We start from the raw sequence: 26,504 nt of genomic DNA, 5'->3' as shown, positions 1-26,504 counted from the left end.
AGGGAGCCCTTCAGAGTTGTATTGACAGAGCCTGAGAGGTGGTTCATTGTGATATCAATCCTCTACTCCAAAATTATTTTAAAAAATGGAAGTCTCTTCTCACCAGGAAGGGTGGAGAGAGATCTGGGTAGGGCTGTCCCAGGAGCATCCATCTGCTCTGAGCTCAGATAATGGCCACCCTGCCCCACCTCAAGCTCCCTGCTCAGTCTGGATTGCTGAGCAGAGCTGGGAGTGGAGGATGGGCACTGAAGTGAGCAGATCCTTCAAGAAACAGAATTGGAAAGGCAACTAGAGAAAGCAGAGGCAAAGAAGTGCAGGGAGCTCTGTTCATCAGTTTATGAGTGTACTCCTCATTTTATGGGTGAGGAAAACTGAAGCCCAGGTGACTTTCCAAGGTCAGAACAAATAACTGCAAGTGATGATCCTCAGTGAGGGGAAAGCACCTTTTACCTGTTGGGTGAAGTCTAGGATAGAGCATATTCACAGGTCACTTAACCCTCAGTCTGAGTGACCAGTCATGGAGACGGAGGTGTTTCTCCTTGTAAAACACTCAACACTCCAGCCTGTGGCTTCTGGTGTGTTCCTGATGGGGTGAGACTTGGTAAGCCATTGGGCTCACTCTTAGGAGTGTTTGATAATTTTGTTTTGTTTTGTTTTTTATAATTCTCTGATCTGAAATTCTCCTGTCTTCTCACTAAGTCATTGCAGAACTGATTAGGTTAACAGGGCTACACAGTGTACCAAAAGGAAATGCTAAATTAGCCCCACATTCCTTTTAAGTGAAACCCTTAAGAAAATACCCAACCCACTCCCCTCCTACCCCATACTGGGGTTTAACTCGGGGCAATCTATCACTGAGCTATACCCCCAGTCCTTTTTATTTTTTTTTTTTATATTGAGACAGGATCTCACTAAGTTGCTGAGGCTGATTTCAAACTTGAGATCCTCCTGCCTCAGTCTCCCAAGCTACTGGTATTATAGGCAAGCACCACTGTGAATAGAGCCAACCCACTCTTGGTTAACCACAGTGGAAATAATCCCAGTCCTTTGTCATCTACCAGTTACAGCCATTACTTTGTAGGTCAGCACCTCCCAAAACTGTGAAGAGAAAGCAGGAAGAAGGAGAGATCCGAATCTCTCCATTTTGCTTTCCTTTGTGCTTCTTCATCAAAAAGTTTTGGGGAGATAGAGGCCAAGGCTGATGTTGGAAATTAGATTGTGAGTCTGTCTTGACTTAAATTCTGCAATGGTTCTTTTATTATCCATGCATGAGTAATAATTGGTTCATTATAGTTATTAAAAAATGTTATTCTACCTTTACTTGAAGGTCAAAGCTAGAGAACTAGCATCTTGCAGTGTCCTGTGTCCTTCTTACTTAGAAATTGTTTGGATTCAGCCCCTTGAAGTAAGAGGTACTTGGCCTTCACCATGCTTAGATGGTGACACTCAGCTGCACTCATGGGTCCCCTGGCCTGTGGTCCCTATTACAGCAGGAGAGCAGAGAACATTTGGTGTAGATCTCTGTGTGCTCACATCTGAGGTTCATTCACCGCTCTAGGCACAAACATCAAAATGTTTACAATGCCAAAGAGCCCAAGATTTTAAGCCAGAATTTTAGGTTTGAATCCCAACTCTACCATTTCCCAGCAAGTCACTTAGCCTCAGAATCTCCTCTACTTATTTGTGAATTAAGATTAAGTGGGGAGACTTAGGATGTAGCTCAGTTAGTAGAGCATGTGCTTAACATCTGTGAGGCTTTGGGTTCCTTCCCCAGTACCAAAAAAAAGCTAAAAAGATAAAATATGGATATTAAACTTTCTCACCATAAAATGATAACTCTGTAATGTAATCCATTTATTAGTTAGCTAAAGTTTAATCATTCCACAATGTGTGTGTGTGTGTGTGTGTGTGTGTATACAAACTTGATAAAGGAAAGGGTGAGGGAAGGATAAGATAGAATAATATAAAGAACCAATCAAATATAAATTAATAGACAAGTTAAAGGAAGTCAAGGAGTGTAGAGGAAGGAGAAGGGGAGGGAGGATGAGAGGCAAAAGAGGAGGTGGAATTTGAGCCAAATAAAAGAACAGACTAGATGCCGCCATCTTTCTAAGACCTTGGTAACAATTAGTTAGTGAAAAGGCACCAAAAGATATTAGTCACCCTCATTGCTGTCGTTGTCTCCCTGGCAACGATAGTTCTTTTTCCCTGAAGTCTCCAGGAGAGGAGCCTCCACTGGCGCTCCTGTCCACCTGCACCCTCACCAGGATTCCTGCCACTCTTCTGAGATGTCCCACATGAAGCAGGGTTTTCTGGTGTCTTTAGTGTCTTCTTTTGGACAGTTTCTTTTAAAAAATCACTCCTTCCTCCACTGAAAGCAGTAGTTCAGAGACACGTTTCCACCTTGGTGTTCCTCTCTACTCTGCTAACTTCCTTACATTCCTTATTTGAGAATGACTCCTGCTGTTGGCAGTCAGTGGGTTTTCTGAGAAGTTACTAATGCCTCTGCAGAAGCTACAGAGGGTTTGAAATACTGGGTAGAATGCTGTGGCACCTCCCTGAGCAGGGTGTATATAGTTCATATTTAAGAAGAAAGAACCACCCACTTGACCCAAATGGAAGTCACTTTGGTACGCAAGGATTTTGATAAAACCCTCCCTTTCTCTCTCTGTAGGACCCGAAGATTAGTACAAGTCTTCCTGTTCTGGATCTCATCGATGCCATTCAACCAGGTTCAATTAATTATGACCTCCTGAAAACAGAAAACCTGAATGATGAAGAGAAACTCAACAATGCGAAGTACGTAAATAACCTGAGATCAGGAGGGTAGGATCCAAGGGAGAGCTAGAGAGTTGTAAAGTCTAATGCTTGTGCCTTTGTGCAAATAACTTTATTTGCATTATTCATGCTTTTTCTTCTCATGATTTATTTTTGTCTCATCATTATTATTTTAGATATGGTGCAATAGAAGCTTAAGACTTCCCATATTAGAATGGGAGCTAGACAAAAAACAATTTCTTATAATGAAGAAGCAAGACTATGGTTTTATAAGCCAATTTTCTAATTTTAATCTATAGCAGATTTCACACATAAAGTCTATCCTTGGCAAGCTCCAAATGCAAACATCCCATTCATGAGTATCCATGGATATGTAAAGGCAGGGGTCAAGTTCAAGACCAGGTACTTCATCAGCTAATGAACAGCTTCCATATGCTTTACCATTTAGGCCACCTGCCAAATGATTTCTCTAGAATGAGGATCAGCAGACTATGGTCTCTGAGCCAGATGTGGACTGATGTCTGCATTACTAAATAAAGTTTTATTGGAACACAGTTCACTTGTTTACATACTATCTATAACTGCTTGTCTGCTATGCTGGCAGGCTGGAGTAGTTGCCACAAAGCCTGCAACTCTGCACTCTCTGCTCTAGAGAGCTGCCTTTTTCAAAGCAGGTCATAATAGTTTCCCAGGGCTGTCAGGACAAAGTACCACACAAACTGCATGGCTTAAAACAACAGAAGTCTATTCTTTCACAGGTATAGAAACTAGAAGTCTGTAATCTGCAGAAGCTACAGAGGGTTTGAAATACTGGGTAGAATGCTGCTGCACCCCCCTGACCAGGATGTATATAGTTCATATTTAAGAAGAAAGAACCACCCACTTCCCTTGACCCAAATGGAGGTCACTTTGATACTCAAGGGTTTTGATAAAATCCTCCCTTTCTCTCTCAGCAGGGCTGGTTGCTACTAAGGGTTCTGAGGGAGATTGCCTGTCCTGTACCTCTTTTCTAGCTTCTGGTAATAGCCAGCAATTCCTGGTGTTCCCTGGTTTGTAGATTATAACCAGCCTCTGCCTCCATCTTCACTGTGTGTCTCTAACTTCACATGGCTGTCTGCACTCTCTGTGTGTCTGTACCTCTTCTTATAAGGACCCTCACCATATTGGATTAGGGGCCCCACCAGCATGATCTCATCTTAACTAATGACATTTGCAAAAATGACATCCTATTTGCAAGTAAAGTCATAGGAGGAAGTACTGGAATCTAGGACTTCAATCTATATTTTGGTGGGAAGGGCCATGGTTGAACCTATAACATGGGTCTGGAATTCGGAAGTGTCTAGGGCTTTGTAATTTCACTAGTGCCCTCTCTCTACTCCCAATTGGGGAAAGTAGGGACCTGTTCTAGAATGATGATATTTAGCATAATTTAATGGAGAGAAGACTAATAATTAAACTACAATTTCAATAGAGTGGGATGGATAGTGTAGAAGGTGGAGTATGGAATACCCTGGAGGGAACAGGAAAGGACCTGAAGCTCTTTAGAACAAACAACATCTAAGCTGAGCAAGTAAGAAGGAGATAGAGAATAGGAGGAGATAGAATATTCTAGATGAAAGAACACATGCAAAAACTCAGAAATTTAAAAAAAAGTAAAAAGCTTTTGAGACCAGATGGTCAAGGGGGAAATTTGATTAGGTTAAGAAATTTGCCAAGGTCATTCAATTTTTGAGCTGTGCTGCTGAGATTCATTGTCTGCTTCAGAGCCCAGACTCCTAAGCATTCCATGAAAGGACAAAATATGAAATGATATTGTGTAGTTTGGAAGGAACTACACAAAATTCTAAGAATGATTGTTATTGTGGCAAGTTTGTTTGTTTCTTGAAGCTCATTTATGGATTTTGAAGCAATTTTCACTGTACATTTTATAATGAAAAATTAATTTTACTTCATTAATAATAAATATAGAAGAAATTACTGTGAAGTGGACAAGGAGGAAAAAATGGGTCGATTCCTGCCCAGTGCTCTAAATTTGATCAATAAAGTAAGAATAAAGTTTTTTAGGTGAGAAGGAGGGAGGGGGTCGGAAAAAATCTCTTGAGTAGCCATAGTAAGAGGTTATTAGAGAATAAATGAGATGAATAAAAGAACTGTCAACTAATAGTGTGGGCACATTTGAAAACAGATTACAACTAATAAAATTATCTTTATAAGACTGTAAATAAAGCAAAAATATTCTAATGTACCTGGGGATAATTTTATGTGGAAAAATATAGAATATAAAACTCTGGCTATTCTATAGTACCATAAATGCATACATCTATATATGGATAAGAATTGGAATGGGGAAAGGAATTAAAAGCATTGGCATATCAGGTTGAGGAGACTGTCCAGGGATTCCATAGGTGAGTTCTGTCCTGAGGGGTCCCCTTCATACCTTGCTGCTCTGATCTTCATGTCCTCTTTTCTCTCTTTTAGGTACGCCATCTCTATGGCCCGAAAAATTGGAGCAAGAGTGTATGCCCTTCCAGAAGACCTGGTTGAAGTGAACCCCAAGATGGTCATGACAGTGTTCGCTTGCCTCATGGGGAAGGGGATGAAAAGAGTGTAAGACCAGTGAGTGGGACAGGGAAGGTGGCCCACTCAGTCCAGAGGGCCCAGCACAGGGTGCTCTCAGAATGCGCAAGGACCATTCAAGCTATTCAGAGTTTTCACCTTGGTGATAATGCACAAGATTCCAAAATGTGCGTATTTGTGCAGCCAAGTAGCCTCTCCTATATTTAATAACAACAAAGAAAAGCTTCTTTTATTTTTTATTTTTATTTTTGCAGGAAATCCAATCTCTTGACTTTTTTTTTTCAATGCTTGTTTTTTTTTTTTTTTTTTTTTTCTGCTTTAAAAATCTAGAGAAAACCAAAAGAAGTTGTTTTCCCGGCACCCTTCCTGCTTTTGCCCTTAGTCAAGAATAGAAACTGCAATGTTCTTAATTTTGACGTAGTCTTTCAAATCTGTTTAATGTGGCTGCCTTTTTTCTTTGTTCAAGACGAAGACCTCAAAGGCAAAATATCAAACCTGTCCTAATAGAGGCCATTTGGTCTGTTATAAGCCTCTTTCTGTCCCCTTCTCCTACCTTATTTCTCTATGACTTTGCTCCATCTGTCACCCCTCCACCCCAAACTGGTGCCTGTTCCATAGCCCACTTGCCCTGCCATCGTTGTCTCTGGGCCACTTGGAGCCTCTGACAAATCAGTCAGGCTGTTCTTCTCTCAAGAGTCTCTGAAAGCCTGCAGAAATAAGCCTTACCACTAGAGCCTTTCCTCAGAACTAGGGAAATATCAAATGTCACTTGTTTTTGTTTTGGACAGTAAAAAACTCTATTTCAAATGCTAGGATTTAGACTCTGTCTAGATCTGACATCTTGAACACTGTGCCCTCAGGTAGATTCCTAACTCTGGCAGAAGGTTGGATCCAAAGAAGTTGTAATAGACAAGAAAACCACCAGGGGACAGAGCGGAGCTATCACTAAGCATCTCTCCTCTAGGGCACTGCCTTTCCATATACTCAGCCCAGCTTGTTAGATGGATTGTTACTGTGGTATGGCTAAATATCTGGTCACATTTGGAAGCAGTCCTGCTTGGCTTTCATTTGCTCTTAGATATCAGCATATCTGATTGCTGCCAAGCCATATTAGAAATGTTTACTTTTTTTTTTTTGGGTACTACAAAAGCTTTTTGCCACCACCCCTAAACCCCCAGGGGCAACATGTGCCAATGAATAGCATCCATGCCCCACATATGCATACACCTAGCCAGATGTCAAAGATAAGGACCGCCCAAGTTGCTTTACGAAGAGCTAATTTACTGGACATTTAAAGAATTCCCAAACAGAACTAGAAGAACGGTATGAATTTGAACAGCTCTAATAAATTAAGCAATTTCCATGAAAACCTACTGAAGGCTAAAAAGCAACAGGACATTGTCAACCAACACTAGACACCCTCTGTCATGATAAAAGGGCTCATTAATGAGGAGTCTTCTTTAGGGGTGGAAGTAAAGGAACCTAAGCCATTTTTCAAAGCAATTGAAATGCATCGCCCTGGATCCATTCCTTGGCAGTGGGCTCAGGAAGCCAATATATGGCTTCTTTTAGCTCATCACCAGTATTTCTGCTGCATCTGAATGCAAAGTGGTTGGCTTTGACTTTAGTCTGAACTTCATATAGCCTTGGATGATTTTCCCCCATCTGCCTCCAGGAAGGAAGAATGTTACTGCCTTAATGGAAATCATGAAGATAAAATAATGCTCAAGATATTTCCAAATAAAATGTTCCCAATATTGGGTGTCTCTGGCTATTTCATATTGAGAGTTTAATCATGGTGCACTGTAACTCATTAATTCATTTGCACAGCCAACATGCATTGAGTACCTAGTATGTGTGAGACACTGTGTGAGGTTTTAGGAATAGGCCTTTAAATGAGACAGGCATTGCACTCAGCTGATCAGGAACAACAGATGTTACACAGTTAAAATGACAGGTGTCATAATTGGTAAAGATGGGCAAGGTGAGATTTGACCTTATGGCAGGAAACTAGGAGTGTAAATAGAAATGTTTTAGCAGAAAACTGAATAAGTTGCAGTTGGCAAAGTGAAGAAAGTTGAGGTATATATTCTCAGAAGCACATCAAACCCAGTCATGAAGATCAGACTTGGGGGTGATTCAAAATGACTTCTAGAGTGAACTGAAAAGGAATCTTTTGGCTTGATAGTGCCTGGAACTCTTCTCCCTCTTGACTAAGCTTCAGGGATGCTGAGGAATTCTGCTACAGCCAGCTCCCTCTAGGCCAGACTCCTGAAACAGAGAATATGTAATCAATGTGGCATGGCCACACCTTGACCTGTGGAAGAGCCACACTGCTATACAGTGGAAGGGAAGCTGGCTTTTGCATCTAAGCTCTATGGCTCACCAGCAGCTTCTCTTTGAGGGTGATTCTTTCCTGGCCTGAAATTCCTGCTATTTTTCTACTAAGGATACAGCTGCCTTCCCTGAGCTTCAAGAGGCTACAAATATTAAGTATTATTTGGTATCAGACTGTACTAATATGGCTCATAAACAAGTTATCCTGTACTTGTTCATAAACTGAACAAGTACAGGATAACAGAATAAGTACCATCAAAGAGAGCAATGACTATCTCAGGAGAGTAAAGGAAGACAGCATTCTGAGCACAATGATTTTTCTAAATGAAAAATCTTATTGTTACCTTTTAAATGATCAATCCAAATATAAGAAACTAAAATGGCACCAAAGGGTCTGCAGAGGAAAGTAGGCCACTCTTCTGCTCCTCTGCTTTGAAACTGGTTCAACTCACTGAAACCAACTGTTGTCAAATCATTGTTTGTTTGAAATTTGCATGATGGTGGTATTTACACCACAGAATTTATCAAGCTCATCGTATAGGGCTTTTGATCCCAAAAGAGTTAGTCCATCAATTACCCAATGCCTTTGTCTCAGTCCTCTAGTTCGCTGTCCCAAATATCAACCTCTGTTAACAATTTCTTTTGTATTATTCTAGGAATATTTTGTGTACATATCACATACCACACACATGTTCTCACAACATACACCTTTTTAAAATTACAAACATTAATGTATAACACACATCATTCTGTATCTCACTTTTTTTCACTTATCTGTATACATATACCTGCCTCAACTTTTCAGCAAGTGTGTAGCATTCAATTGTATGGAGGGGCTGAACTCGATTAACTAGCATCCTCTAAAGGAATGTTTGGGTTGTTTCAATCTTTTTGTTATAACAAGTAAGGCTACAATGAATAATATTACACCCACTTCTTGAGCATAGAATGTTAATTTTCATTGAACAGGTACTTATCAAGTTCCCGCCCCAGCAAGAAACATGGGTGGTAGTAAAACAAAGATTCTTTTAAGTTTCCTCAAATTATTTTGTGAAGAATAGTAATCTGGGACAGATACATGAGCTGATTCCAACTTCTCCATTTTATATCTAAAAAAAAAACATATTAATCCAGCAAGAGAGAATGTGCATTAATGTGTACACGCAGTCATAATAAAAAGCAGAAGGTGATAAATGCAATTGCAAATTCTTTAATGAAACATTTTGGAAGCTCAGGGGGGACAAAGTCAGTTCTGAATAAAGAACCAACAAATGTCTGTGGACATACTCAGACTTGATGAATGAGAAGTGTGCAGGAACCACACTGTACATATGTTGATATCCTCTACAGAGCCAAGTATATTTCTATGTTTTTAAAAAGAGCTCAGTAACTATTTAGAAATTGATTTATGTTAGTCATAAACAAATGTTTCCCAATGCCAAGAGACATTGCACAGAGAAAAGTAATTGTGGGAAAGGCTGTGGATTAGACTCACCTGGAGCGGTTTTAGAATAGATTTATTGTCTGCCTGGAAATTATGACATTAGAGCCTGGTGAAGCAATGCATTGGATTAGATGACCTTGTCAAGTCTCAGTCAACCTGGTGATTTTATCCGCTTGGAAAGTACCACACCCCCACACACATCTAATTTGTCCCTGGCAGCACAAATATGGTTCTATGGTACAGAATGTGCAAACTCTTGGCCCAGCCCACCTCAGACTGAGGCTTAATTGCGTGAGAGACATGCCCATGAGTCCCCACCTTCTTTACAGTTGGGATACCCATTGTCACTGACCTTTGTTCTTTTCCCAATCCAGCATACCAAGAGGCTTGGAGTCAAGGCCAGTAGTACACTCTTGGTCGATTTGACATTTATCCTAGCACAGCCTCACCAGTCTCACAATCCAGAAAGCACATCCAATGCTCAGAAAAAGCATCATCAGTGTGGAATGATCCTCTTGTGAAATCTCATCACTTTGACAGTTTCCTAATACAATTCCTATAACTAAACACTTAGCTGCTGTTCCTGAAGACAGATTTTACCAAATGAGTCAGTGAATGAATGACAAAAAAAAATTGTAAATTTTTGTATGTCTAAAGTCCACATATATGTAATAACCCATCTTACGTCAGGCACAAAAACAGATAATCTACTTAACATCATTGTCTCATCATTAATGACTCAGAGACAGGTCGGCAAAAGAGTGGCAATGTTTATGTCATCTGACATGTAAAAATTGGGAAGTTCCATTTAAACAGTGTTTTGGTTAATAGAGAGTTACCATATATTACTTTTGGAATAGACATCTTTAGAGGATAAGATGCAGGCAAATATTTAATTCTAAAGGTATATGGGATCTAATATAAAATTTGATAATTTAATAGGCATTTCTGGATTCAACTAGGACATAGGTTTTCTGTTATGAGTCCCATTTATTCAATCCTCATTTCTCCAAATGTGATACTTGATCAGGGGCATCTGGAAGCTGGTTAGAAATGTAGAATCTCTGCCCCCATCCTAGACCTATGAATCAGAATTTGCAATTTTATAAGATCCCCAGTTGATTCATGCTTTGGTTTGAATGTCATGCAGGATTCGTGTATTGGGAACTTAATTCAGAAGGCCATATGTTAAAACAATTTGGGGATGAGATCTTTGGGAAATGATCTTTGGGAGACTTTATGAATGGATTAATATGTCCATGGATGAATGGATTCATGGCTTATTGTGGGAGTGGCTTTGTTATAAAAGAGAGCTCTCTCTGGCATGCCTGCTCTGTCTCACCATGTGATGTCCTGCATCACCTCAGGACTCTGCAAGAAATCCCTCACCAGGTGCAGCCCCTTAACCTTGAATTTCCCAGCCCTCCAGAACTCCAAGAAATAAATTTCTTCATAAATAAGCAGGCTATGACATTCAAGGATAGCAACAGAAAGGTACTAAGAATTCACATGAGTATAAAGTCTGAGAAACACTGTCTCCTTAAAAGATCTACAGTTGTTAGAAGACTAAATTACCCAGCTTCAAATTAGAATCTCCCAATTACATTGAACTTGAGGGATTAAAATACGTTCCATGAACATTTTCCCATCATTATTCATTTGAGATATCCAGAGTATCCCTCGCTCCAGATACCTTCCCTATCACCCAAGTCTGCCAGTTGATGCTCCCTCCCCCTTAGTCCTTCTCTTTCTGTGGCACCCTCTCCTTGGCACAGGTCCAAAGAGCTATATCTTCTGATTCTAATACATTTAAGGCAACTCTTGGCACGACCTTCTCCTGGTGATGGCTCGGGGCAGCCTCTTTAATAATCTAACTCAGATTATTAAGACTTTATCCCTCATGTCTTCCCTTTGGTCCTTCCACCACCCACATCAAACCTACCAGCTTTTCTTCCACCATCTCTGGAGCAATCTCTATGACTTCCAGTGACAGCAAGGTGACTAAGTAAAGCAAACTGTCCCAAGGACTTACAGTGCTATTCTTTTCTCCCTCACAACATGTACTTTGCTATAAATTTCTGGAGTTGAAACTTTGTCATTATTATCTCTGCTAAATCCCTAATGGCAAAAAGAGAGAGGAATGTGTCTACCAGGTAGAGTGACTTTCACATAAAAAGGTTTTGAGGATGGAAGGAACTTGATATCTTTGAGAACTAAAAAAAAAAAAACCAGTATGGCTGATATGGATAGAGAGCTGTCCTATCACAAGAAAGAGATGGGCAAGCAAAAGGCTTGGGAGTGATTCTGAGACTTTAGGGTGCTTAAGAATCACCTCAGAAGCTTGTCACAATAAATGTTCCAGATCCCACCTGCAGACTCAGTGCCTGTAGGATTGGTAAGTGTAGAATCTACGTTTGGAGATTCTGTAGCCCATGACTCACAGACCACTCTTGGAAAAGGACTGGTCCAGCTGTTCTCAAACTTGGCTGCATGGTGCAGTCATCTCAGGAGCCTTAGAAAGACTGATACCTATGCTCACCACCACCACCACCTTGAAATTCTGATACAATTGATCTGATGTGTAGACATGGAAGCTACCTATTTAAAGATCCCCAGAGACTCTAATATACAGTCACATTTGAGTACTGGTCTATAGCAACTTCTCCAAAGGGCAGGCCTGAGTGGAACATCTTAACAGGCAGACAGAACAATAAAAGGGAATGTTGGTTCAGAAAGAGGGAATGAAGACATGGAAATATTCCAAAGATAAGCCTTGCTTTCCTCATAATTTAATCATTCAGTCAATGAGCATTTGTCTGGCTGTCAGGTAACCTTCTTGGTCTCATAGGTCTCTCTCTCAGGTCCACTCTTGCATGCAAAGCAAGGGAATCAGAACCCAGGATTCAGTTCTCTGCATTTAGGTCTTAAGTCTCCCCTTGAAATAGTTTCTGAGGCAGTATCATGTTTCCTCTTAGAAATAAAGGATGCAAATACCCCACGATTTCTTGTAGATTATAAGACTGATTCACTTTCCATGAATAAATAAGAGAAAAAAACATACTAAGAGGAAAAAAAGATTTATAAATGATATGCCTTCAAAACCTTCCAAGGTCATGCAGCTTTAATGTCTGGATGATTTTGAGAGGAAACTTGCAAATTGAGCTGCACCTGAACTCATAATAAAAGGGCTTTAAATTAATTGACTGTCTCAGGGTTTATCTGACAATAGTCCTGGACTGCATATCCAAGTTGAGGCTAGCCAAGGTCACAGTGGCATTTGCCCTTATTCTCAGGCTGCTCCAATTTGAGAGCAACTCCAAGGCAGACCATTCATCATGGAGGTTATCTTCATAGGTGGAGCCTTAATAAAGATAGAGGATCCATGCTCCTCACAAAATACTTGCCATGTAATTTTTGTCACCTAATTTTCCAAATTGGCTGGAGACTGATGTACGGATTAGCTGGGTCCTAGGGGTTTGATTCAATCACATAGATCTGCTCAGACCAGATTGCCTCTTGTGGTAGTAGCTTATAACCCATGTCTCAGAAAACAGCAGAGAAAGAAGACTAGCTGTTCTCAAGGTCATGGTGAGATGAATTCCAGGCAGAGGATACCTTGGCCTCTGCCCACTCCCTTCCTCCTTTACCTTCTTAATATGAACAGGACATACTGAGCATCTGGTTTTGCCCATTACTTTCCAATGGTTTCCATTCAATCCTTGTAACAACTGTCTGGCATAGCAAATTATTAACCTCATTTTTCTCAGAAAAAGCTACTACACTTTCAAGAAACCAACAGACTTGTGGGTGATGAGTGAATTCACATCCAGGCACAGAGATCATCTTCTATGTCCTTTTCACTCCTTGAATAACCAGAATACACAGGGGGGCACCTAGGAGAGTGGAAGAGCCTTTCTTCTTTCTTTCCTTGCTTTCTTCCTCCCTCTCCACCTCCCTTCCTTCTTTCCATTCTTTGTTTTCACATGCAATAAAATTTGAGAACCTTGGGTAGGTTACATTTGAGTAACTACCACCACAATCGAAATAAAGACTATTTCCAATCCCTCCACCTAACACGCATATTCTCTCATATCTCCTGTAGCTCACCTTGCTCTAGCTCCTGTTCCTGGTGATAACTAATGTATTTTCTGTATCTATGTGTTTTCCCCTGATAAGGTGTCATATAGATGGAATCATGAAATATAAATCTTTTAGTATCTGGCTAGTTTTACTCAGCATAATGCTTCTGGTTTCTCCTGTCTTGTTGAGCATAGCATTTTGGTCTGTTCTCTTTTACTGCTGCATAGCTTTTCATTATGTGGATATACCACAGTTTGTTTAACCATTCCCAGTTGTTGTACACTTGGGTTGTTTCATTATTTTTCTTTTATTATTATAATAAAGCTGCTACATACAGTCAACTTTTTTTAACTGCTCTGACATTCAGTCCTTCTCAAAGGCAATTTTTTTTTTTATTTCACTTGGGTAAATGTCTAGGGAAAGAACTTCTGGGACACATGGTAAGCATATGTTTATAAAAAATTTACTAAACTGCTTTTCAAAGTGACTGGACCATTTTGCCCTCTCAGAAGCAATGCATAAGAGTTCAAGTTTCCCCACATCCTTACTGCTACTTCATATGAACAGCCTTTTTCAATTCAGCCAATCCAGGGAAGTGTGGTAGCAAATTGTAGTTTGAATTTGTGTTTCCTTTGTTATGATTTGGATATGAGGTGTCCCCCAAAGGCTCCTGTACTAAAGCAGGAATATGCAGAAATGAAATAATTAGACTATGAGGTAAAATGGCTTAATAATTTGGACGGACAACTAAGTGGTAACTGTAGGCAGGTGGAACATGGCTGGAGGAAGAAGGTCACTAGGTGTGTGCCTTTGGGGTTTATATTTCCCTGGTGTCTCTCTCTCTCTCTCTCTCTCTCTCTCTCTCTCTCTCTCTCTCTCTCTCCTTCCTGACCACCATGAGCACAGCAGCACTCCTCCACCATGCCCCCCATGCCCCCCCATATTCTGCCTCACCTTGGGCCCAGAGCAATGGAGGTGGCTAACCATGGACTGAAACTCGGAAACTGTGAGCTGAAAATAAACTTTCCTTTTCTAAGTTGTTCTTGTCATATATTTTGGTCATATCAATGAAAAGCTGACTAACATATCCTTAACAACTGAAGATGTTGAGTATGTGCTCACTGACCATTTGTGTATGTGGTAGTGTCTGTATTATGTCCTTTCATTGAACTTGTGTGTATGTATGTATATATTTTATATATATATATATATATATATATATATATATATATATATATATATATATATATATATGATGTTTTATTGCTTTGCTAGCAAAGGAGAAAAACCAGGGACTGTCCCAGAGGCTGTCAGCAGGAACAGGAGTTTTTTAAAGAGGTAATTCAAAGGCTACATTCCTCCTGGTCTCTGTTGGCTTGTAATTCTCTTGTTAATTTGGGAGTCATTTTTTTAGATCTTCAGGTGCCATCTCCTAGTCTACTTTGTTCCTGTGGTGGGTGTGTGCTCAAGAACAGACAACTCTGTGTAGGATGGGGGAGAAAGGTAACCTGCCCCCCCTCCCACACACACCTTGAGATTAGAGAGGGAGAGAGAGAAATAAACATGTCTGTTTTAAAAATAAATCACAGTGGCAGAGCAGCAAGGGCTAAATTCAAAGCATAAAATTGACCACTGCTACTTTTCCCCACTGTCAATTTCTACATTCCATTTCAATGGAAAAAAAAAAAAAGGTGATTATGTCTCCAAGCTGCTTCCTGCTGAAAGAGTGTGAATTTGGGGAAAATGACCCTGTTCTCAGGTGGGGCATGGACAGTAAAGGGTATCAGCATCAGGGCAGTCCAGAGATCTATGGTGGCACTTGGTGGGATAAGGCATACATAGGGAAAGGATCATGCAGATGGCCAAGGGTGTCATGACTTTACTGTATTCAGTTTCCTTTTTCTCAAAGTGAACCAACATGGAGCAACCTGTACCCTTCAGGAAGAGAAGTGGGAGTTCCCTAAAGCTTAGGCAGCTGCTGGGATGGTCCTTCAGTCCCTTCCTTTACTCACATGAATAACTCCTCCAGTTTGACCAAGGGCAAACTCTCTGGTCTCCTAACTCTCCAGCATTTGGCTCTTAACAAGTCCACCAGTCACCTTGCTTCCTAAGTATGGAAGTGGGGTTGCTTAGAGCTCTGTCATGCCCAGGAAATCTGGGCTGCTCTGGGGTAGTATCTGGGGTAGATTTCTTTTTCTTTTTTTAATTTGCAAGTGTTCTTCAAATATTTGGGGTACAATTTCTTACCTAACATGCATTGTTCAAATGATTTCTTACAGTCCACATACTTTTCATTTATTAACAGTATCTTCTAAAGAACAAGTGATTCTAATTATGAAGTCCGTGTTTTCAACATTTTAATTTTTGATCTGTGCTTTTGTATCATACCCAGAAAGCTCTAACTCAAGGTCACAAAAATTTGTCTTGTGTTTTCTTTTAGAAGTTTAATACTTTAGCTCTTAAATTTAGGTGTTAGATCTATCTTGAATTATTTATAAGGGGCAAGGTATGGATCCAGATGAATTCTTTTGCATAAGGACATCATATTTTAAAGTACCATTTACTAAAAATACTATCCCTTCCCCATTGAATTATCTTGGTAACTTCATTGAAAATCAGTTCATCTTATATGTATGAGTCTATTTTTGGACTATCCTGTTCCACTAATATCTGTTTTTAGACTTTTTGTTCTTATGTCAATACTACACTGACTTAAATATTGTAGCTTTCTAACTAGGAAATTTTAAGTGCTCCAATGTTTTTTTTTTTTCTTTTCAAAATTATTTTGGCTATACTAGAAACTTTGAATCTCATATAGAATATTATGTCAGGGATTTGATTTTGCTCTACTTAGAAGCTAACAAGATCCTATAATTGTTTGAATGCTGGCGGAAAACTTAAGACAAAGTACTTTAGTACTTGCAGTACAGCAGGCATAAGCATCATCATCTGCATAATTATTTAACAAGTTTCCCTTGTTCCCATGGGTAAGACCATGGGAAATTTCAACATTGAAACCAAAGTTTTAAAATGAAACCTGAATCTCTGCTTCTGCTAGCTTCAGAGTTTTTCTATTTCTGCTGGCTAGTTGCAGCTCTTAATGGTGGGGCTATGCCCTCCAGTGTTGCAGCAGACCCCACTGTGGTAGAGCAAAATGGGAACTTGAGCAGTTTAAGAGCTGATGGGCTGTGATTTTGCACACTGACACACAGCAGCTCTGCTTATTGACATTTTACCATGGAAGTTTGCAGTGGCTGACAGGTACCTGTAAAAGATAATGACAGTAACATAAGCAGGAAACAAAGCAATAGGAACAGAATAATCCCCCTCTAGGCTTAGTGCAGTAAAAAAAATCCCTAAGCTGTATAAACTAAGAGTCCCTAGGCCATTGAAAAGGTTGTGCCCATATAGGCAATGTAGAATGCACCATCCAATAGAATGGCACAACTCTCTTGCCTTGATGTACCCAACACTTGCTTATGTATAAAAAAGTAAGAGCCTTGCTGTGCTCGGGGCTCATACTTTGGGAATCATCCTTCTAAGCCATGTTGCTTCTAGATCTTGATGTCTTACCCTCATTTCCAGTTACACCATCACCTGACTGTCAACTTTTAATTCTTTCTGGGTTCTGGTCTTGTGAATTCAAAGAATAAACTCAAAAGACCAGGATAAGTGAGTGTAACAGTAGGATTTATTGAAGAACAGAAACAGAACTCTTGCAGTGCAATAGCAGGTTTTCTCCATTAGAGTATGCTAATCTAGGCATGTATATAACACTTGGTTAACTGCTATTGGTTCAATATGCTAATTAGGGCTTGGAAACATACTAACACTATTGGTCAATTATTGAGTCCCAACTTTCATTCAAGTCTGCCCCACTTCCATTTTCTTAGGGCAGCTCAGAAAGCTGGAGGTTGAGGTAATGGGATGAGGCTGCACTGTGGTGTGAGTGGGCTTTTGTAACAGTGCCCAGGTCTGGCTGCTGAAGGATGACAAGTTGGTGTGCCTTGGGTCACATGGGCAGTGGCTTGCCTTGCCTATATGGTGAGTCTGATGAAGCTGCCAGCAGTTCTTACCACCTGGATTCCAACCCATCTGGGCTGCCACTCCAGTGCTCCACTGCTCTGCTACAACTTCTCAGCAGGGACAAGCAGGCCAGCTGCGTGGCTTGGCAGCCAGGACCCATGTCAACATGATCCCAGGTAGACGTCCGCACATGCAATGATTGTACTGCAGGAGAGAATCGCTGAGTTTGAGGAGTCCCTCTTTCTTTCTTTCTTTTTTAAAAATCAAGCTGTAAGCAAGCTTACTTTTTGTCCCACAGTGAAACATCAGCTCATCCCTCAAAATTGTTCACTGACAGAACAACCTGAGAAGTGGCTTCAGTAGAGAATGGTCAGGACCTTGTTTGTTGGTCTTCCAAAAAAGATGTTTAGGAATGCAAGAGACATATGGAGGAGTAGTACTGAACAAAAATTTTGAATAACCTGTCAATTTCTATAAAAGAGGTTACTGAAAATTTGATTGGAGATCATGTTGGATCTAAAGATCAGTCTGGAGAGAATTGCCACAATGACAAAGTAGAGTCTTCTGATCCATGAATATGGTATACTTTTATACAGGTCATCATAATTTCTCTTAAGCTTTTATCTTGCACATATTTGAAACACTTAGCTTCTAAAAATTTGATATTTTTATGGTACTCTTAACCTTCATTTTTCATTTAATCATTGTTAGTATATAGAAATATAATTGATTTTTACATACTGACCTTGGCTTTTTGAAATTTGCTAAGCTTTTTAGTTCTAATAACATTTTAGTATATTCACTGGAATTTCTTTGTAAGTGATAATGTCATTGGTGAATAAAAGATAGGTTAATTTATCTTTAATTATATCTGCCTTTTATTTCCTTTGCTGGTCATTGTGCACTGGCTAAGATCTCCAACTTAATGCTGGATAGAAATGGTAGGCATGGAGCCAGGCACAGTGATACACACCTATAATCCCAGTTACTCTGGAAGCTGAGACAGGAGGATCACAAGTTTGAGGCCAGCCCAAGCACCTTGTTAAGACCCTATCTCAAAATAAAAATAGAAAGGGCTGGGTATATAGCTCACTGGTGGAGCAATCCTAGGTTCAATTCCCAGTATTACAGGGTGAGGAGGGAGAAATGGTGGGAATGACCATTCTTGTTTCACTTACAAACTTAAAGGAAAAGCACTCGAGTAACCATGTTAAGTTTAAAGTTAACTGTGGGTTTCTACAAATGCTCCCTTTCACACTGAGAGATTTCCCTACTGTTCCAGATTTTCTGAAAGATTTATATCATAAGTGACTACTAAATTTTATCAAATGCTTTTTCCAGGTGTGTATTTTTAAATTTATTCTGTTGACATGGTGAATTAACTTAATTGATTTTGAATGTTGAAACAACTTAGCATTGTTATAATAAATCCTACTTGGTCATGACTTATTCTTTTGGTATATTGCTAAATGAAATTTGTTAAAATTTTGTTAAGAATTTTTATATCCATGTACATTTGGGACATTTGTTTGTAGTGTTCTTCTTCATATATTTTTGTCAATTTTTGGTGTTAGGGTAATTAACTTGGGCTTCATCAAGTGAGTTGAAAAGTGTTCCTTTGCCTTTTAATTTTGGGGTAAAATTATTTTTATTTTGTCCTTGAATTTCTAGTAAAATTCACCAGTAAAGTCATACAGTCTTGGAATTTACTGGAGAAGAAATTTTTATCTGTGAATTCAATTATTTAAATAGAGACAAGGCTATTCTGGTTATCGATTTCATCTTGGGTGAGCTTTGACACTTTTTATATTTCAAAATATTTGTCCATTTCATCTAGGTAATCAAATTAATAAGCATAAATTATTTATAATATTTCATTATTGTATTATAATGTCTTTAGGATTTATAGGAATTTTCCTCTTTCGTTCCTGATATTGGTAATTTGTACATTGTTTCTTTTGTTCTTAATAAATTTGACTACAGGCTTTTCAATATTATTGATATTTTCAAGCTTTAAAGGACTAACCTCTAAAAGACAGAAAATAAAAGAAAATCTCAAGTACAACAAATGGAGCAGAAATGCAGAACAGTGTCATATGCTGATGGCACAAGGCAGGCAGTGGCATCCAGAGTGTGACTGCTATGGGTCTTGGGGGACATCCTTGGTGCCAGATTGCATTTTTTCCCAACTCATAGAAAAAAAGCAATAAAACTTGCTGGCAGATTTTTGTTTCTGCTTAGGATATGGAAAGTTGCACATAAATGTTGTTCCTACCTTAACAGTGAGAATAAATAGGCTGAATAACTTCCAAAATCATAGATTTTATAGCTCATCAGAGAACTAATATTGCAAAGGAAACCAATGAGTCAAAATTGGAGGATAGGCAATGGAACAGAAAGAGACCCTGTCTGAAGCACAATATGTTGAGTCTGCCAAAGTCAGAGAGCAGAACAGGAAATTGAGAGCAACGTTCTATTCATCTGGGTTCTTCAGAGATTAAGAACTAATAAGAGATATAGATATGTGATAGATGGATAGATAGATATATAGATAGATAGATAGATAGATAGAGACCTAGATAGAGACATAGAAAGATATATACTCATATACAGGTAGGTTGTGTGTGTATGTGTGTGTAACTCAAGGAAGCTTAATACAAGGAATTGGCTCATGTGGTTGTAGGGGCTGAAAATTTCCAGATTCTGCAGTCACTAAACTGGAGATCCAAGAGAGTTGATATGCAAGTTTCAATCCCAGTACAAGTCTGAAAGCACCAGAAGACTGTTATTCCAGCCCAGAGATGATTGGTTAGAGAGAGAGGATTTTTTCTTTCTCACTCTTTTATCCTATTGAGGCCTTCAAAGGATTGAATGAGGCCATCCACATTCAAATGCTAATCTTATCTCTAAACACCTTCACAGACACATACAGAAATAATATTTAAATAAATATCTGGGCACCCCATAGTCTAGTCAAGTTGATACATAAGTAACCATTACAAATTCCAAAGGCACTCTGAGTCTTGGAAAGAGTACAAGACTGTGGTCATCTGCACAGGGAAGGGTCAGAAGGTCTGAGAGATGACATCTCTAAGGCTCAGGTGCTCAAGGCTGCTAATGTCTGAGGCCAGGGCAGGGGAGGAGAGAGAAGCCCCACAGGGAATGCAGGCCTTACACTAGGTAGGAGGCAGTGCCTTCCTGTGGCTGGGGGAAGAGGCAGGAGAGCTGAGAGAGACCCCTTTTATGGGAATACTGGGCCCACTGACAGAAGGAGGCAGAGAAGAAGAACTAAACAAACTTTACAGACAGTCAGATGCCAACACCTCCTAGAGGAAAGGATTTGATTCTGCCCTCTAATTATTTGAAGTCTATGGTGAATAAAATCTAATAAAAATAACATCAAATCCCAGATCTACCTAGATTGGCTCAATCCTTCACACTGGTGATCTGAGAGAAGAAGATCTGTGAATTTTGGGGGGCATTGATAGTATTTACTTTGGTGCATATTATTATTTCCCACATCACATGTGTCATTCAAGAAAAATTTACAAGCATGTGAAAAAGCATGAAAGGTGATCCATCTTCAAGGTAGGATATGGTCAAAAACAAACAAACAGATTCAGAGTTGCCACAGACAACACACATGAACAGAGTGGATAACGCAATAGGGAGAGGAAAACTCAACACAAAAGTCCAAGCAGAAGGGTCAGAAATAAAATATATGAGAGATCAATCCATCGATTGATCAATAGATAGAGATATACAGTGTGTGTGTGTGTGTGTGTGTGTGTGTGTGTGTGTGTATAGAAGAACTGAAAATTCTTTCAACACATTTATCAGCAAATTGGAATAACTGGGAAAAGAATAGGTGATTGGTAGAAAATGTCTAAACAAGCACAAGGAGAGAAAAGGAGCAAGAAATAAAACAGAACTATTCTAGTTATTATTACTGTGACAAAAAGAAAAATCACTGCAAACTTAGGGTGTAGACCCATATGAACAGTCAATTGATTTTTCACAAGATGTCAAAGCATTCCATGGGGAAAGAGGGAGGTCTTTTAAGGAAATAGTGCTGAAACAACTGTATATTCATAAGGTAAATTTAAAAACCTCAATCCTGACCTCAAATAATACACAAAATTAATTTGAGATGAATCATAAATCTAAAAGCAAAAGCTAGAATGATAAAAAAAAAACTTAAAGACTATTTTCATGACCTTGAGTTGTTCAAAATTTCTTAGCCGATGCTTTCCAGAAAGCATTAACCATTCAATAAAAATTGATAAATTGGACTCAGTGAAATTAAAAAGTTTTGCTCTTCAAAATACATTAACAAAAAAGGGCAAGCCATGAAGTGTCAGAAACTGTCCACCATATGTATATCTGACAAGGCAGTTGTATCCAGAATACATAAATAACTCCTACAAGTTAATAATAAAAAGATAACTGAATTTTTCAAAAAAGGAACTTCTCAAGGTGAAAGGAAAGTGACCATAACACTCGGAGCAACCAAGAGATCTTTATTGCAGCAGTGCAAAAGAGAGAGAAAGAAAGAGCGGAGAAAGAGAGAAGAAGAGGAGAGGAGAGAGTGAGTGGGAGAGAAAAAAAGAGAGAGCAAGAGCAAGAGAGAGAGAGACAGAGAGAGCAAGAGCAAGAGAGTGGGGCCCGGCAGGAGGGAGTTTTTTATAGCCCAAATCTAATGGGATCTCTGGGTCTGCAAACTGCCTTGTTGGTGTACAGCAATTGGATCATACAGTGTCATCTTCTGCCTTCAGGCAGATGGGGCAGGGGCTAGATGTGGGTTTCTGTTGCACCAGACGGGTGGGAGTCGAGTGTTCAGCCTTGAGTGGGCTTGAGTGTTCAGCCTTGAGTGGGCTTGAGTGTTCAGCCTTGAGTGGGGTGGAATGTTCAGACTTGACGCAAACAGGTGTTAAAGGACCAAACAGAGGGGGGTTTGAGCATGTGGGTTATTCTGCAGCTAACATTCGTTCAGCCTGCCCTGCAGACAACTTAGTTCAGCCTGCCCTGCACCTAACACAAGGGAAGATATATTTACTGTGTGTGTATACATATATATCAGACAAAAGACTGAGTTTCAGAAAATATAAATAACTCCCACACATCAGTAGTAAACACAAACCATCGGATTAAAAATTGGACAAATGATTTGAACAAATACTACATTTTTCCCCACAAAAATGTGACCAATAAGCACAAAAAATTTCCTCAACACCATTAGTTATTGTGGAAATTTAAATTAAAGCCAAAATTAGAGACCACCACACATTTACTAGAATAGCTTAAGATGAAGACAAATGACTGCATGAAAGAATATAGACCAACTAGGACTCTAACATATGTTGTTTTGGGGAACCTAAAACAGTTTCATCACTTTGTAAAAAATTACAACAGTTCCTTATAAAATCAACATCCCTATTTCTCATCAAAACCATTCAAAGATATTTATTTAAGAGAAATGAAAACATTTATCCACAAAAATTTTAGATATTCTAAGTACATATTGTCTGTGTGTATTACAGTCCCAAACAGAAAACAATCCAGGTGCCATTAATATAAGAAGGGATAAACACATTCATAAAATGGAATGCTACTCAGCAATGAAAAGGAACAAGCTACTGGCCCATGCAACATATGGAAGGCTCTTTAAAACAGGCTAAACAAAAGAAGCTGGACATAAAAGAGCACGTATCATATGATCCCATGAAGTTTGGGAAGAGGCAAAACTAATCTATGGTGATGGGATCACAACAGTGGCTGTTGGAGTAAGGGAAGCTTGACTGAGGGATACAAAGATACTTTCTGGGTTGATGGAAATTTTCTATCCTCGATAGGGCATGGGTTACTCAAGCATTCACATTTTTGAAGACTAATCAAGTTGTACATAGTTTGCACATTTCACTGCACGTGCCTCATTAAAAAGGACAAAAATGCTGTCACTGCTACATAGGACTGGTTTATAAGTAGCCACTGGTTCTGTAGGAGATAGAGGAATAACTAAGGCAGGAGTAACTAAGACAGTAACTAAGTCAAGCCATTGAAAGCCACAATATTTTTATGACTTAGAAACTCCAAAAAGCACTACAAGTCAGGGTTCTGGATTGGAAGTTCAGGGGCTACTTGAAGGCATGTGCAAAACAGAGATGGGAGACCAGACAGACAGGAACCAGAAGATGAAAACTTCCTACCCAAAAGAAGATGTCTGGCTCCAAATAAGTCTGCAAACCAGTATTCCAAATCACAGAAGAAATAAATTCCAAGCAAAGTGGCTTAAAAAAAAAATCAACACTCAGATCATGAATTTATCCCTATACAATTAATCTTATAGAGCAGTGTTGCACAGACTTTAAAATAAGTGTTATCAGGATTCTCAACCACAGATCTGAAAGAGGGACGGGGATATAGCTCAGTCATAAGATAACTTGCCCAAGTACCATGCATGAGGCTGTGGGTTCAATCCTCAGCATCAGCACAAAAAACAAAGAAAGAAAGAAACCTGAAAGAATCTCATCCATAAAAGATTGAACAATAAAATGGCTTTCCATAATGTGTTAGTCAACTTGTTATCACTATGACCAAAATACCTGACAAGAACAACTAATAGAGGAAAGATTTATTTTAACAAACAGCTTCCGATGTTCAAGCCATGACTAAGACAGAAACATCACAGTGGAAGGACGTGGTGGAGTAAAACTGCTCAGTTCATGACACCCGGGAAGCAGAGACTGAGGATGAGGGGAGAAAAGGGTCAGGGACAGATAGGGTCCCCAAGAGCACACCCTCACAGACTCAGTTCCCCAGCCATGCCCCACCTGCCCACAATTACCACCCAGTAGTTCATCTGGCTGTCATTAATCCGTTTGCTGGACTCATCCACTGATGAGTCAGAGCCCTAATCATTGCCTAAAAGCCCCACCTCTGAATCTTGCAGCGTTGGGGATCCTGCTTTGAACACAGGAATTTGGGGAGAAATTCCAGATCCACACCAAAACAATATTTTTAATGTTGACATAAAAACAAAATTGGTAAACATGAAAAAGAACCAGTTGTAGAAGATTAATATAGCCATTAAAATAATTTTTAAAATCACCTCCATTGACTATGTGTTCTAAATTGCCCTCCAAGGATGGATTAGTGAATTTGAAGATAGTGCTGACAAACTCACTCAGAACTGAGCAGATGGAGACAAATATTATGGTTTTTAAAAACTTAAAGACTTGAAGAAATCAAGGAACTTCAGTGGGAGCCTTGACAAGGGACTAGCAGAGATGCAACAGCTGAAGAACTTTTTTTTTCTAAAATTGAAGAAATATCTAAATCCTCAAATCAAAACTACATTCTATGTACTGAGCAAGATAAAAAAAAATAAGTCCACATATAGATCAGAGTAATGGATCTGAGAAGAATCAAGTATAAAGACAATCCCTTAAAAGCCATCAAGTAGAATGAACAGCTCACCTGCAAAGGGAACAATAATTCCTGCCATTCAACAGTAGATGCCAAAGGACAGAGAAACATCTGTCACTCTACATTGTTACATGCAGCTAAACTAATATTTGAAAGTGGGGGAAGAATAAAGTTAATAAGAATATAATTATATTATAAAAATAATATAATAAAGTTAATAAAGTACCCAGAATGTACCTTCATAGATCTTCATTAAAGGAAATTACTAAAAATTGCACCAGTAAGAAGAAATACAATTCAGAATGCATTCATTTTTGTGTGCTCTCAAGGAAACATGGAACAAAATATCTGGCACAAAAATTAATAAAAAAATTTGTCAGTGTATTATAGTGTTATAGCTTCATCCCAGAGTTTCATAAACTGACTTCCAGACCACTCACGTATAATCAAATCAAGCCTTTATTGAAGCACGCCGTGACTGGCGTCGTGACTGACCAGAACATAAAGCTGTTCCCCTGATCAGCCCCAAACAATTGCAAGGGTGCTCCTTATAAGCCTGAAAACCGCAAAAGGGATGTTCGGGGGTCTAGCCAATGCAAGCAAGCCAGGTTACAGAAGCGGAACAGTGCAGTCAAGCGGAGGGAAGCCTAACCAATCACAGTTAGCCCAGTCACCCCAGTTACAGAAACAGAGCCCCATTACCCTAGTTACAGAAACAATGCCCCTTTAGGTAGTTCCTTGTTCTTAAAGGTTTCTATAGCAAAAGGAAAAGAACATCTTGCCCCAGTCATGACCCTTCTACTTGGCATGGTTGTTTTACAGGATGAAGTCATAAAACAAAATGGAGTCACATTTGCTTCTACTATCACAATAGTTCTTGACTCTTTAAAGTTGCCTTTTGCATTAAAAAATTAAAAAGGTAGAAGTTACTTGGGTTAGTTTTTCCCTCTCTTCTTCAGTGTGGCTATTATTCATCTGAAACACAGGTTAATTTGCTTTCATTTGAATGCCTTTTAAAATGTATTTGTTTATTTGCTTTGAATATGTGAAAACTTAACATGGCTCTCCAATTCAGAATTAGTCAAAAAGGTTTACTTAAAGAAGTGTCCTCTCCCCCTTTCCCTCTACCCAGTTCTTGGTCACTCATCTTTTCCTTGTAGGAAACTCATCTCGTAGGTCACTCATCTTTTCCTCATTGACTTCCATCCCCTTCCTGTGTTTCTTTCTCCACATATGATCAGATACAGATTCATAAAGGTAGTTTGGTTGAGGTCACCTCAATCCATTGTTTGTTTGAATGATTTGTAATCTCAGAGGGAGCAGTTTGAAATCTCCCTCTTCTCTTTCTCATTTATTCATTGTGGATAGGTTGTTTATTTTGCACATTTGCCTATCCAGACCTCAAAAGTATTCAAGTGCATTTACCAATGGGAGTGGGAGGAGGGGTAGCAGGACTCTTATCCACTTAGAATATGAATATGGCCTTGGGCTAGACTGGTATAATGGAACCTTCAAAATGATGGGTAGTGGGCCTTCATTTAGATGATAGCAACTGAGGTGACCCTCCTTAAATAAAAGTGATTCAAAGCTAACCGATGTCTATTGCTGAACCAGCCCCCATGACATGGTATTCCTTGCTATGGGTGAACCTTTCATTCCATATGGTCAAGGAAAGATATTTTTAAGCACCAGTTATTGTGGCACATTTCCATAGTCCCAGCTACTTTAGAGGTTAAGGCATGAGGAGTACAAGTTCAAGGCCAAACTGGAAAACTTGGTTAAACCTGTTTTAAACTTTTTTTAAAAAAAAAAAAAAAAAGGAAAGAGATTTTTGAAT

At 39.3% G+C, this 26,504-nt stretch overlaps 1 protein-coding gene across 1 annotated transcript in view; it reads left to right on the top strand.

The window, feature by feature from the left end:
* Lcp1 (lymphocyte cytosolic protein 1) overlaps nucleotides 1-7,112 on the top strand; it is a 53,082-nt gene extending 45,970 nt beyond the window's left edge. Inside the window, exons 15-16 of the mRNA XM_027928918.2 lie at nucleotides 2,675-2,799; nucleotides 5,257-7,112. Of these exons, the coding sequence (XP_027784719.1) occupies nucleotides 2,675-2,799; nucleotides 5,257-5,389 (258 nt within the window). The 3' untranslated portion in view covers nucleotides 5,390-7,112. The remainder of the gene's footprint in view (nucleotides 1-2,674; nucleotides 2,800-5,256) is intronic.
* The last annotated feature ends 19,392 nt before the right edge of the window (nucleotides 7,113-26,504 follow it).

This window comes from Marmota flaviventris, chromosome 4, assembly GCF_047511675.1.
Source record: "Marmota flaviventris isolate mMarFla1 chromosome 4, mMarFla1.hap1, whole genome shotgun sequence".
Taxonomy (NCBI): Eukaryota; Metazoa; Chordata; class Mammalia; order Rodentia; family Sciuridae; genus Marmota; species Marmota flaviventris.
The sequence above is the reverse complement of the archived record's forward strand: the minus strand, read 5'-3'. Positions and strand labels throughout refer to the sequence as shown.